The sequence below is a fragment of the Mya arenaria genome, chromosome 5 (genome assembly GCF_026914265.1).
Source record: "Mya arenaria isolate MELC-2E11 chromosome 5, ASM2691426v1".
Taxonomy (NCBI): domain Eukaryota; kingdom Metazoa; phylum Mollusca; class Bivalvia; order Myida; family Myidae; genus Mya; species Mya arenaria.
Window position 1 is genome coordinate 60215067 of NC_069126.1, and position 13364 is coordinate 60228430.

The 13364-nt window shown below is 32.7% G+C and overlaps 2 protein-coding genes across 2 annotated transcripts; both read right to left on the reverse strand.

Moving 5' to 3' along the window:
- Positions 1-2379: 2379 nt before the first annotated feature.
- On the reverse strand, positions 2380-7483 carry LOC128234325 (uncharacterized). Its single transcript, XM_052948499.1, has 10 exons — positions 7203-7483; positions 6473-6763; positions 6100-6213; positions 5911-5962; positions 5613-5632; positions 5319-5383; positions 4864-5009; positions 4298-4332; positions 3740-3807; positions 2380-3399 (listed from the first exon to the last, which is right to left on the reverse strand). The coding sequence occupies exons 1-10, from the start codon at positions 7414-7416 to the stop codon at positions 3379-3381; spliced, it is 1026 nt and encodes a 341-aa protein (XP_052804459.1). The 5' UTR covers positions 7417-7483; the 3' UTR covers positions 2380-3378.
- Positions 7484-8036: 553 nt separating this feature from the next.
- LOC128235849 (uncharacterized) lies at positions 8037-11360 on the reverse strand. Its single transcript, XM_052950641.1, has 4 exons — positions 11341-11360; positions 10804-11136; positions 10402-10704; positions 8037-8386 (listed from the first exon to the last, which is right to left on the reverse strand). Exons 3-4 carry the CDS (start codon positions 10673-10675, stop codon positions 8037-8039), a joined length of 624 nt encoding a protein of 207 aa, XP_052806601.1. The 5' UTR covers positions 10676-10704; positions 10804-11136; positions 11341-11360.
- Between the last annotated feature and the right edge of the window lie 2004 nt (positions 11361-13364).

Below are 13364 nucleotides of genomic sequence, written 5' to 3' on the forward strand. Positions count from 1 at the left end.
AGTGATCCAGTTCAAGATTTCGTTATAATTTCCCATAAATTTCTTTTTGATATAGCAACATATAGAATTCGGGATTTTATCAGATAGTACATGATTCTCTATCATAGTTATATACTCATTTTTATTTTCCATTTTGTTATCATTTAATCATTATAGGCACTGAGGCTTTACCATGCTGTAGGTCCACTTTATATTCTATAATTGATAAGCATAATGCAATGTCGTATTTGTTTGTGTTGTTCAAGCTGTCGTGATATGTATTCTCCATTTTTTGTTTGAGGCCTGATTTTTATGGACAATAGCTTAGAGGAATTGGACTACAGTTTCTCCCACCAACTATCATTCGTCAAAATTTACGAATGACTCCGCTTACATTATACATTAGCAGTAACAGCATGTCAATTACCCAATGACTTATCTAACATTGGCAGTAACGGTATGTCTATCACCAAATTACTCCTATTACGTTGGCGGTAACGGCATGTCTATCACCAAATGACTACACTGACATTGGCTGTAACGGCATGTCTCTCACCCAATGACTACACTGACATTGGTTGTTACGGTATGTCAATCACCCAATAGCTCTTATAACGTTGGCAGTAACGGCATGTCTATCTCCCAATAACTCATCTTACATTGGCGGTAACGGCATGTCTATCACCAAATGACTACACTGACATTGGCTGTAACGGCATGTCTCTCACCCAATGACTACACTGACATTGACTGTAACGGTTTGTCAATCACCCAATGACTACACTGACATTGGCTGTTACGGTATGTCAATCACCCAATGGCTCCTATAACGTTGGCGGTAACGACATGTCTATCACCCAATGACTCATCTTATATTGGCTGTAACGGCATGTCTATTACCCAATGACTACACTGACATTGGCTGTAACGCCATGTCTATCACCCAATGACTACACTGACAATGGTTGTAACGGCATGTCTATCACCCAATGACTACACAGACATTGGCTGTAACGGTATGTCAATCACCCAATGGTTCCTATAACGTTGGCGGTAACGGCATGTCTATAACCCAATGACTCATCTTACATTGGCGGTAACGGCATGTCTATTACCCAGTGACTCCTCTTACATTGGCGGTTACGGCATGTCTATCACCCAATGTTACGCACTCGGGCTATAAACCATTTTGTCAAATGATAAATGGTCTTCTATTCTTAAAAAACGCATTACTGGAACATTTAACGTACGATTGTACAACTGTATCTAATTAAAACATAGTAATTAATTTGTTGTGCATAAAGTTTAAAACTTCAATTTGGATTAAGTGCACATTCCTTTTCTCGCCATTCCTGTTTTATCTTATTAACAGAGTTAACACATATGTGTGAATGCACCTAAATTGTAACAAAAATTAATAACGTGCAACATGTTAAATATTTGCTGGCCAAATAGCTGTAGCTGACCTCGACGGTAGCATATTGTTTAGCGGATCATTGACCAATTTACGTGTTGCATGATTAGTACGTACCTCACTCATAGCTCACTCTAAAGGAATAATATGCTCTGTTTTATTTACGTTTTGATGACAAACAAAGGTGGAGTTATTTGGGACATGCTGAGTATTTTCGGGATAAGTGTCCTGTGTTAATTTCTTTATTTCATTATTGTTCATTTTGATACAAGTGTATTTGTTTGCAAGCATTGCGACTCATCACTCAAGACTGTATGTTCTACAAACATTAAAAATCAGTCTTAAGAGAGCAGTTAACGAAAAACAGCTGTATCCGTTAGAAATAACACATTTAACAATCAGGCATACATGTTTTGTCAAGAATAGTTATATTTAAGATATTTTGAAACATTTAATAATTGATATTGTTAAACTTGGACTATTTATGTAAGTGACCAACCGAGGATAGATCTATATTCAATACTATTTAACCAGTAAGAGATGTTTTGAGCCCGATAAACAAAAGAAAACATAATTAACTATACCGTTGCTCACTTGTCAAAATTAGATTTGTTAAATGTAATAATCCCATTCCCACGATAGATAAACGTTTCATAAACCCGTAAATAGTCTGAATTCTCAACTCTATAACTAATAGTTCTGAAATAGTAACAGAAGTCAAAGTACACTCCAGGGAGAGGTCTAGTGGCCAAAACCAAAAAAAATAATAACGAAGACTGTTTAGAGGGACAAAGTTTGAGGCGTTACAAATAATAAACGAGAGGCACTGAACGTCACAGAACAACAAAGACAGACTACAAATACAAATTTATTTATTAGTATATGCTGGCGTCACGACCTTTAAAGCCAAACAGGATATAAATGATGGCTTAAAATTACATAAGTCAATGTATTTATTTTATTTTCAGGCCGTTTGGCGCCTTACACAGTTCTTGTAAAGCTGACTGTTTCTGCACAACTGCAAAGAAGGTGTGAAAACATCAATGTTCAATAGCATTAACCTTGCTTTGCAGAAAAAGATACACGGTATGAAAATCCTGTACCAAATTTCAATCATGATTTAAGAACAGACCGAAAACACATTGTTTTTATAGTTACTTATCAAATCCAATTTATCACTGTGCTTAATTTCTGATTCTCGTTTGATTTTTATATTGACTCTCGATAGTTGTGTAAATAAACGATTCCCAGAGAGCAGTCGGCTACTGGGATTACCACCGTGGAGTGCTCCATCATTGATTACATAATTCCAGTATGGTTGAAATATGTCTTTCATAAACACAATTTAAGAATCAGCACGTACGCTTCCCCTGTAAAATGTCCAAATGTATAACACTAATTAAATATTGTAATTTTATTCGCGATAAAACTCTTTGTGACTAGTTAACATGAAGTTATACTCACAATATATCAAGCACAGTAATGCATACATACAGACAAACTAAAAACCATTAGTAATGTAGCAGGTATCATTTAAAGAGTTCTTGGAATGAAAGCGGTTCAAATCAAAACCATCAAAGTTATAATTATTATGTTAAAACAAAACAAAACGGATTGAAAGTAGGTAACACTTCGGAGAATCAGATACACACACACACAATCATATCAGCATACACACCAGCACGCTAAGTCTAATATCATTTGTAAGAGAACAATAAATTACAACTGATCAGCTTATTAACAACACACACCAAACAAAGGTATTATAAAAAGGGACAGAGACTTAATCCGCCTCTTGCTAAAGCTATTAGATTAAAATCCCTTTAATTGATTGTTATCATACACATTTTCTATGGGATGAGTCAGATTTCACACCAAACGATGTATCAAATACAATGTCAGAGTACTCTGTAGGCTTGTCGTCATTTCACGCACGATTTCCTACTCGGAATTTCTCCAAGTGCTCCACATCCGCGTACACAAGCTCATTGGTGGAGCTTTGGGATCTGATAAGGTATTAATCAGATCGCATTATAAAGAACTTTTACAATTTAAATCAATAAATCAATAAATCAATTTAACAATTTTATTTACTTTCAATATAACAACAATTCTCGAGCAAAACCAAAATGATAGTAGCTTAAATTTAGCTTATTCGTGACAATGGTTTAGTTATGTCATATCAAATGGCACTTGTGTTTCATTGACATTGATAATTATTTTAACGTAATTATTCGTGATGAATTACACATCATATAAAACCCATTCGAGATGGTGTTTTCCCCATTTATTATTTTATGTATCCAAAATATCAATCGTGCAAGTGCTTCGAAAAACATAACTTACCCTAGCCATTCCTGTGTCTGCGTTGATAATATGTTTCTGTTTAGAAACACCATTGTCTTCTTCCTTGCCTGAAAATGTTTAAATGAGTCCCTCTATGAGAATATCACAATATCGGGGAAACAGGTGTGTCCATGTTTTATTTTTGTATTTATTTTGAAAACTTCTGAGGTTTTGTTATAACGTAAGAAATCCTTTCTGATCGTATTTTTTTTGTTCTAAATCAAAGTGAAATTTCACGGTTATATTTATAATTTTCAAATGTCATATCTATACTGTATCAAATACAAATATTAAACGGAAAACGGGTTGTCATTCCTTCGATATAATACGATACATATTCAATAAAAAATTAATTACAAAGACTTCATCATCAGGTATAAAACGTCATATACACATAAGTACCACTTCAACAATGGCTGCTAACTATCATTTTCTTGTAAATTAAGCGAATTCTATATTAAAATATCTATAAATTTATAATTGCGGCTGATCAGCGGTGTGGCATTTTGAGTTTATCGATTTTATGATTTACTTTTAAGAAAATCAAATCCACAATACCTGTTGTATTGATATCTTCTTTGCTTTGACATCCACTGAAATATATTCATTGAGTTGATTTATTATTTATTTGTCACACATTCAACATAGATAGTAATTATATCATAAAACAAACCTTTTAGTGAAACAAATATTCATTTATTAGGTCAAATCGTAGAGCGTCATTTGAGCGACTGTTATAGCAATAACCGTTTTGTCAAGCTACGAAGGCACGATGGAGTTAAACTTAACTCGCAATATTGAATAACAACTTCTGAATATGTTTTGAGTATCTATAATAGAAACATATTCAATGCATGTGGTGAATTAGTCCTAAACAAGATACTAATGTGTCAAAACATCTTACAATTTCTTCTGAAAATTATATTTAACCAAACTTGACACTTACTTTGAGCAGACTGTACTTATGTTGAAAACGTCGAAGTCTAGCTCCAGACATCCGACATGACATTTTTGTTTTTAAATTACTATACATTCCGTAATGAAAATGTTAAATGAAACTTTAATTGAAACAATAAATTGTATGATACATCAACGACATTTACTATCACCCGTCTTATACCTACCGAGCATCAGGTTGTTTGGAAGAACCTGTACCCGTTGAGATAATACCATAGTCGTTCGATGGTTGTTCTACGTGCACTGAACATTCAATTGCTACCCCTCCTGAGCATTCTTTCGTAGCATCACATGAATGTTTGTCCTTAGACGGCTGTAAATATGAAAGGAACGGGCGTTCAGATACCGTGAACTTTCAAAATTTATTTAAACCAAAACTGACCTGAGATTGGTTTCTGCAATTATGGTTTACAAACTTATGTTTCACTTAATTTAATCGATATTCTATGAATATCGTTTATCAACCAAATTTGATTTGCAACCCTTTGGTCACAGACTCCCATAAATGACAAAGCAATGACCTTTCAACTATCAGGATGGATTTGTCAGTTGTCTTGACAATTAATTAAATATACAGCTTTTGTGTTTAGTTCACTTAAAAGCGTTAAGAATTATGTTTTACCAGAGAAACGTTTTCCCGATCTCTACGAGTCTTGTTGATGTCAGCATATTCAGCAACGTCAGTATCTGCAAGTGATAAGGTTTAATGAACTGGATTGATACACGTAAGACGTTTCATAAATTACAAACAGAATGACCATGCACTCAAAACGAAATGAATCGTCACCAAGAATGAACTGTGAGTTTCAGCTTACATTTACTATTTGAATGTGCTGAATACCACTAAACTGCTATCACACAATTTAAAAAAAATCGTTAATACGAACAACATTTTCTCGTTATACTAAATATTTACCATCTCTATCTGGATTTGGCCTGAAATAAATACTGAGACATTAACAGTTTATCTATTTAAGCTATATTCTAAACCAGCTTATAAACATATGGTGTCATAATCATTATTCTATGAGGATGTGCCGTGATGGAGCTCGAATTTACGACATCTGGTCTGTAAAGCAGAATCCTACACAACTATCATCCTTTGTTAAGACATATGTAACAGTCATTCAATGTGATCTGAAGGACTATTGTATTTCCTTTTATTAATTCAGAACATATTGTTTTTACTTCGATTTTGAAATTTGTATACGTACGGTGGCTGAAATTGGTCCAATTGAGTATCCTCTTTCCTTGATTGCTGCCTCGCTAATGAAGGAATAAAAATAAAAAGTGGAACAAGAATAAAAAGTTATGTTAAATAACATCGATAAAATCAATAACAGTGAAAATAATCACTGCAGTCATTTAGAAATATTCGAAATATTAAGACTGAAACGTTTTACCTTGGTTTCGACGTAGACATAAAAACATGACAACTATCACAATAAAAAGAAATGCAATTCCGCCCAAAACACCAATTGTTACGCCCAAGATGCCAGAAGCTTTTCCAGTCAGATCTAAAATTAAGGATATTCTGACATAGGAAATATTTTATCAAATGCGACATTAATACCTGGTTATTTGCGAGCGTTAATAAAGTAAATAACTGCAATTTGTTAAGATTGGTTAAGTGTTCAATATTTGTTTAAATATTATAATGGAAAGTACCCATTCAAGCTCAGTTACCAACTATTTAACAAATAACCTGTGTAGAGGATCATTTTCAGACAAACGCACACTTAACAGGAGACACAACACATTTAACAAATGATTTACCTTCTTTATTGTTATGCTCATGAACAACTACGATTGACCGTTCGTCACTGCCGTGTTCGTTCTTTGCATAACACGAATAAACCTCTTCAACGTCAGATGTAGTCATTTCATAAGAGCATGTTGATGCATTTAAACACGTCTTTGTTTGTGGTGATATTGAATTAGACGTTTTCACCATCGTCCAAGTGATATTTCCAACAGGATGGGCATTGACAACACATGTGAGCATTATGTTGGTATTTGGTGGAACGGGTAAAACGGGGATTGAAGAGACAACCACTGTCGGTTTTTCTGTATAGAATTAGATAAAGAGTATAGGTACTTGTTTTTGGTGCATTATTGACACTTCATTCAAATTGTACTTGATTTATTGAAATGTGAATTATTGGCAGATTACTAAAACAGCTATACAATCGTTTCGATTAGACTACTCTTCAACGGCTAAAAATGTGATGTCATTAGCAAACATTTCATACTAATTATCATTTCAAATGACAATTACTTTTGCATTCATTAAACGGGCTTAATGTTTAAATTTTTGGCTATTGAGCTTGTTTCCATAGTTTTTCACATAAATATTCATTTCAAATGAATAAATATTTCCCGATAAACCTGTAGGACCGGGTATTGGAGCATTGCACATGATATTAGAAAACGAAATTTGATTATTTTTTTTAACAAATATTAAATTACATGTAATGAATTTATTTCTATTTATTTTCGCACTTACTTTCAAATATGACAGTTGTTGCGTTGGCAAGAGTATTCTTGAAGTATTGACATTCAGTACTACATCTTATTTGTTTTCCATAATCTTCATGGATAACGTTGAAACTAATTTTTGACGTTGTACTTTGGTTGAAGATACGATTTTCAATTAAAGTGTACTTAAAATGTTCAATTGTTGATTCCCATTTAATATTGCATGCTGAATCAACGAACATCAATGAACAACTTGCAATTATAACTTTTGATAGTTTGCGTTGTTCTTTAACAAGAATGATAAGTGATGGGGGATCTGAAATAAACACATCAAATCAAGAATCATTAATTAAGTATCTATCAAAATAACACAAACAATACTACATTCCGATTGTTTGTATTCAAAATGACTTAACGTAAATGTAAAAATGTAACAAATCAATACATTTTGAAAGGCTAATATTATCAAATGTTCAACGTCAGTACAATAACATCACTGGTTCCGGTTTGATTGAAACTGCTTATTGTTGAAATGTAACTGTATAACGCTAACAATAAAACCATAATAATATAGAGCATATTTAACGTTTATTCATACAACTTTAATACATTTTGAACAATCATCATTTAGTTTAAGAAATTTGAAATCCTACCTTGGTCATACTATTATTACATATATGTGTAGAATTACATCTATTTTGATGTAAACGTGTGATTTTTCGGTCGTATGAAAATACATTATATATGACTGTTAGCCATAGATATTTATAGAACCCCTCAGAAGCAGAAAAAAACCTATACATTTTAAACATATGCAGAAACGTATGCCAAAGGAAGTTTAAATAACGACAAGTTTTAAGTATTATAATGGATATATTAAATCATTTTCACACTTACATTTGTAAACAATGTATACACTATTTGACACTGTCTCAGGATATAATCCTTTCTCTTCCGGATGCTGTTGACAAGACATGTTCTTGTTTCCCCACTCTCTCTGAAACGAATGGAGCCTGGATACAGATGTGAATAATCCAGTTGAACAGTCAAGCGTTGTTGATACTTTGGTATCGGTATCAATTGCAGTAGCTTCGACAAGAAATCTCAGTAATGGTGGCGGCCTTGCGCTCGATGAAGTGCAAGTTATATTGACAGTTTCTCCCTCGAATAATACTTCGTCAGCCGATAGATGCGGTGGGCCATTTGGGTTGCCTTAATAACAGATTGATTTTTAAAAGGCCCAGAATTAACAAAACACCTAACAATCAAATAAACTAGTACAACTGTTTTAACCAAAATATAAAGCAATACATTGGACTTATGTAGACATTTTAACAAATTTCAGTTAATGAACAAGAACACGTCTTTTGCCATGACTTTGACAATGACACTGCCTTCCATTTCATTTTGATGCAATGTCTGTGTAGACTTAAAGATGACATTGTGGCCAAGTCACTTGCCATTTGATTCAGATGCTTAACGAAAACGTTCGTAAGTTGTTGATTACGTTCTTTATTTTTGTTATGAAAGCTGTTTATAAAAGCGAAATAATGTAAACAAGAAATTGAAACTTGAAAAGATCAACCCGATGTAGGCTGTTGAGACGACTCCGATGTAATTATCAATTACAGGTCATTCACCATTCATGTTAACACATTAGATTCAAGGAATAAATCTTACATACAAATATATAGCAGAACATGATTTTGGTAACTCTAAGAAATATTATATTAAATTATTCATAGATTCATGTTTAAGTCATATTTTTTCAATTTCAATAATATATTAATGGCGAACGTCACAAAGCTCTTTTAGTGATTGATTGACATCTTAAGAAGAGTTCTTGTAATGGCATAAACTTGTTAATCTACGTTTTTTTAACTTTGACTTATTTTAAGGTTATTTATGTAATTGAATATCAACTAATAATACAAAGCACTACTAAAGTGTCAACGATCGGATCATAAGATAAAGTGCAACGATTTTAGACGGTATCTACATGGATCTGTCAATTTTTCAATTATAAAAACTTTAAATATATATGCTGATATTTTGCTATATAAGAGTTCCCGCTATTATTAATAATGTTATCACACTGTACTATAGCGTTTGCACGTTTTAATAAGATTTTATTATCAAACATGGATTAACTATTACATCAATAATATTTACTTATTGTGATATAAAATCTTCAAATAGCTAAAATTCCAAAGAAAAACCGCCATCGTAACCATTCGACTGACTTCTATCGGAGTAAAATAATATGTACATGTCATATAGAAGCAATTAATATACAACATAACAATTGCCATATTAACCGAAGGGGTGAAATCGTATACCTATATGTATCATCTTTGAATTGCGTTCATCATAATATCGAATTGTTATTATGTGGAGGAAATTTACCAGTAAAGCCAGCTTTTATAAAGCTTTAAACCTGATTCCAGTTATTGGGTACATACACCGGAGTAGAGATGTTTGAGATGTGGATTTTTACAAATGGGTGAATAATATGCAGATTGATAAAATAAATCATATAGCTAAATGTAACACATATGTTTAAGAAGTTGTTTTTTTTTTCAGATTATTCTGAATTTTAAAGTGTTTGGTGTTTCGAAGCACATGCAGAAAATGTCATTGATTAAAGTCATGAAACAAAAACATTTAGCGTAGATAGTTCACATATAATTAAAAATAAACATATAAAGCGTCCTTGCTAGATTGCTTGCATTTAAGTTAATTACTTCTGGGGAGAAAAGAAATACGTTAATATTCAAAATTTACAAGATGCGAAGTGATGGCTGTAATTCATTAATACAAATAATGCTTAGTCAAACATCGTAACGTATGTACTTTACGTTTCTCACTGTATGTATTAGGTAGAAAAAGCATATGCGTATAACAAACATGTTATTATTTTAAACTTATTCATGAATAATTTTTGATCAGCAATATTATGTCACCTTTTTAACGCACTGTTCAGATTTTATGACGGAAGAAATTTAAAGATCGTTAATTTCTTTTTTTAACATATTCATTCATTTTGCAAAGATACAGGGTTTGGATTATAGAGTGTATGCAGGCAAACATATGTCATTTCTATCAGAGAAACGCATTTGAATAAGGACCTATTTATTATGTTTAACAACCGTCTTACAGCCAAGAAAAGCTTAAACTGATTTGTAGGCTCCAATTATTTTACAAACAATAAATACAAAATGATTTACCGACTACATATATTGAAGCTTTCACTGACATGTTCCGGTGTTTTCCAAAGACTGTACAAACAGCATTAAGTTGATGGAACGCATCTGCAGGTTTGTCATATGAAGTCAATCCAAATCGATTTCGTGATAATTTGATTGAATCATACTGATTTAGTCCTATTTCAAACTTAACATTGGTGGCGCTATACTCGTCATCAGTTTCATCCGTTTCGCAGTATACTTTTGCAAGTGTTTGATCTGTCGTAAAAACGATACACTCTCTGCATGTAGACATTCTGGATAAAGGGCCAATTATCGGCTTACCTGGAAAAAAAACACGAACATGCTGAGGTATCACATCTTTAAAACAGCAGCAATTATAATCAAAATGGACCAATTCAATTTTGAATAAGACAAACTTACTTTTAATCGACACATTGACACTATTAGAGTACTTTCCGTAAATTCCATGCAGACACTCAATCCAATATTGTTCACTGACATGTTTCTTTACGTTGAACAAAGTAAAGATAAACTCCTGGCCTTCCTGATCAAGCTCTAAAACACCTTTTGCTTGTTCAATGTACGTTAGGTTATCATTACTGCCATTGATGAGTTTAAAAGAATACTTGCTGGCAATTTCATCTTTTGCAACCCTTGGTGACGGGAAATATCCAAGCCTCACATTGTCTCCGGCAAAGTAGGGTCCCTCCGAAATAAAGTACAGTTCTCCACAGCCGTTTGCATATGCGTAAACTGGAACATTTACAAACTACAATAAGATAAGCAATACAATTAATATTATATAAAGTTATCTTAACTATTTTCCGAAATTAAGGACAAATACGGCAATATTAGAAATAAGAAAACAACAACAACTAATCTCAAGCTTACTTCTTAAATTCAATTCGATTAATGACGATATTCCTTTATTGCCAATTGATGTGTATACAGAGGTACCATTGAAACTCCGATCTACGTCAGCTATGGTAAGTAAGGTAGAATTCACTTTACGTTGAACACGTAAATCATCCTCTTCAATTAGTTCTGCATGTGACCCATTCTGTTTTATATAGTTCCACCTGACATCGCCTATTGAAGTCGGTGCAGACGGTGTGAATTCAAACGTCACGTTTCTCCCAACAAATGTTGGTTGTAATAATCTAAGCACTCCGACATCATTTTGAGCAGTGATTGGAGGAGTACCTTAAATAAGATAGAAGTTTATAATAATCGATATTTTATTTGGTCAACTACGTACGCAGGTATTACCTAAGCACATTGACATAGCTTCAACAATGATTGGAAGATGGCCATTAATAAGACCGAATTTAAGTATAGCCAAAGCTTTAATTGGTTATGTACATATTTTCATTGGTGTTAAGAGGAAGACCAAGGGTGGCTGATAACACGTATCGAAACATTATCATATTCATCAATTAAAATAGTAATGTTGCTACAAGGAAAAGCCGCCCGGTAGATTGTGTTTAACGAAGATCGAGTCTAGATGTTCAGGGCCGAACACATGCTACATGACTGACAGGGAACGTCACTTAACAACGAAGTGACTATATATGAAATAAAACTTTTTATCAATACATCACGTAAAATATAAAAAATGTAAATGCTAGTACAAGCATAAAAATAATAAAGTATGATGAACAAGTTTAAAGAAAACTGTAAATTTCATCAACTAGACACTTACCCAAGCCCTCACAATAATGTGAAATATAAACAAGTATCCATAACGCCATTCTATTACACGCGCAGGCTAATAAGAAAATCATATTGATGATGATAGGATTTCCACCGTCATGATATTGAATCATTGTATATGAAGACATCGTTAAGAGGATTAAATTTCCACATAATTTTTATATCATAATATTTTATTCATTACGATGGTTTACATGATTTCCTTTCATAACAAATCAGGCACGTACAAGGATGTTATTCTACAATGAATGCACAATGTTTTGATTGTGTATTCACAATGAAACGAATATCCGTATAGACTCTTGTGGTTTTTAGAAAGAAAAATTAATTATCAAGTTTGGGCTTGTGTGTTTGTGATAAATTGAAGTGGAATTGAAGTGGATCGCAGTGAAACAAATATACATAAAAGTAAAACATTAACATCAAAGATTTTTTTTTTCAAAAACCATTAATTTAAACTGATAAATATCAGAATTGTTTCGAGCTACAAAGGTCAAGTGATGTAACATTGAAAAAATCACGGTAAAGAATGCCTGTAAAAGGCTCATGCGACGCGCGAAACGCCTTCGTTGATTTTACAACATCAAATGCGTTGTGTTAGAAGCTAGATGTGATTTTACAAAATTTTAAAAACTTTCAATGTAATATTAAAGAAACATTATTATTATAAATATTATTATAACGCGAAACCAAATCTGTGATTGTCGTATGTACTGTGAGAATGTCGTGCAAATCTAAAGTTAGGTCAACTTTTGACGTTTTAATGATAGAAAATTAATTAAAAAGATAATTTAAAAAGATATAAAACATTATATCTAAGGACATAAAAGACTGTTGCATTGAAAACTGAAATAATTTTAATAATCTGACAGTGGTTCTTTTGGTAATTGTTTATGCGAAAACTTAATTTACACGACTCGGTTTGTCAATCACATAAGCCGATCGATGACCGACTGACTAAATTGGAAAGAGCAAATGGTCATTAATTAATCCAGGAAGCAGGAAGAGCTTTATCAGTTCAATGGTTTCCGATCTAACGACTCAAAACAACTTATAGAAGAGCCTTAACATGTAAATTACCCGTATCATTTTTGAGTTATAAATATTGAAGCAATAGTAACAATGTTTCATACCAACAATTAAATCTGGTTCCTCATAATGCAATCTAGTATGACAATTAAATTAATTCTTTGGTCAAATGCCAAGTGGCCTTCATGTTATTCAACGCTGTTAGCTTTCTTGAAAAAAGACCATTGCTAACATTTAAT

Bases quoted from the DNA above. Each gene is read 5' to 3' on its own strand.
- LOC128234325 (XM_052948499.1), bottom strand. From the start codon at position 7,416: ATGTTCGTTGATTCAGCATGCAATATTAAATGGGAATCAACAATTGAA. The intron at 6,214-6,472 runs GTAAATCATTTG...CCTTAATTTTAG, and splicing joins TGAGCATAACAATAAAGAAG to ATCTGACTGGAAAAGCTTCT. The intron at 3,400-3,739 runs GTAAGTTATGTT...ATACCTTATCAG, and splicing joins CAGACACAGGAATGGCTAGG to ATCCCAAAGCTCCACCAATG.
- LOC128235849 (XM_052950641.1), bottom strand. From the start codon at position 10,675: ATGTCTACATGCAGAGAGTGTATCGTTTTTACGACAGATCAAACACTT. The intron at 8,387-10,401 runs GTAAATCATTTT...TCTGTTATTAAG, and splicing joins AGCTTCAATATATGTAGTCG to GCAACCCAAATGGCCCACCG.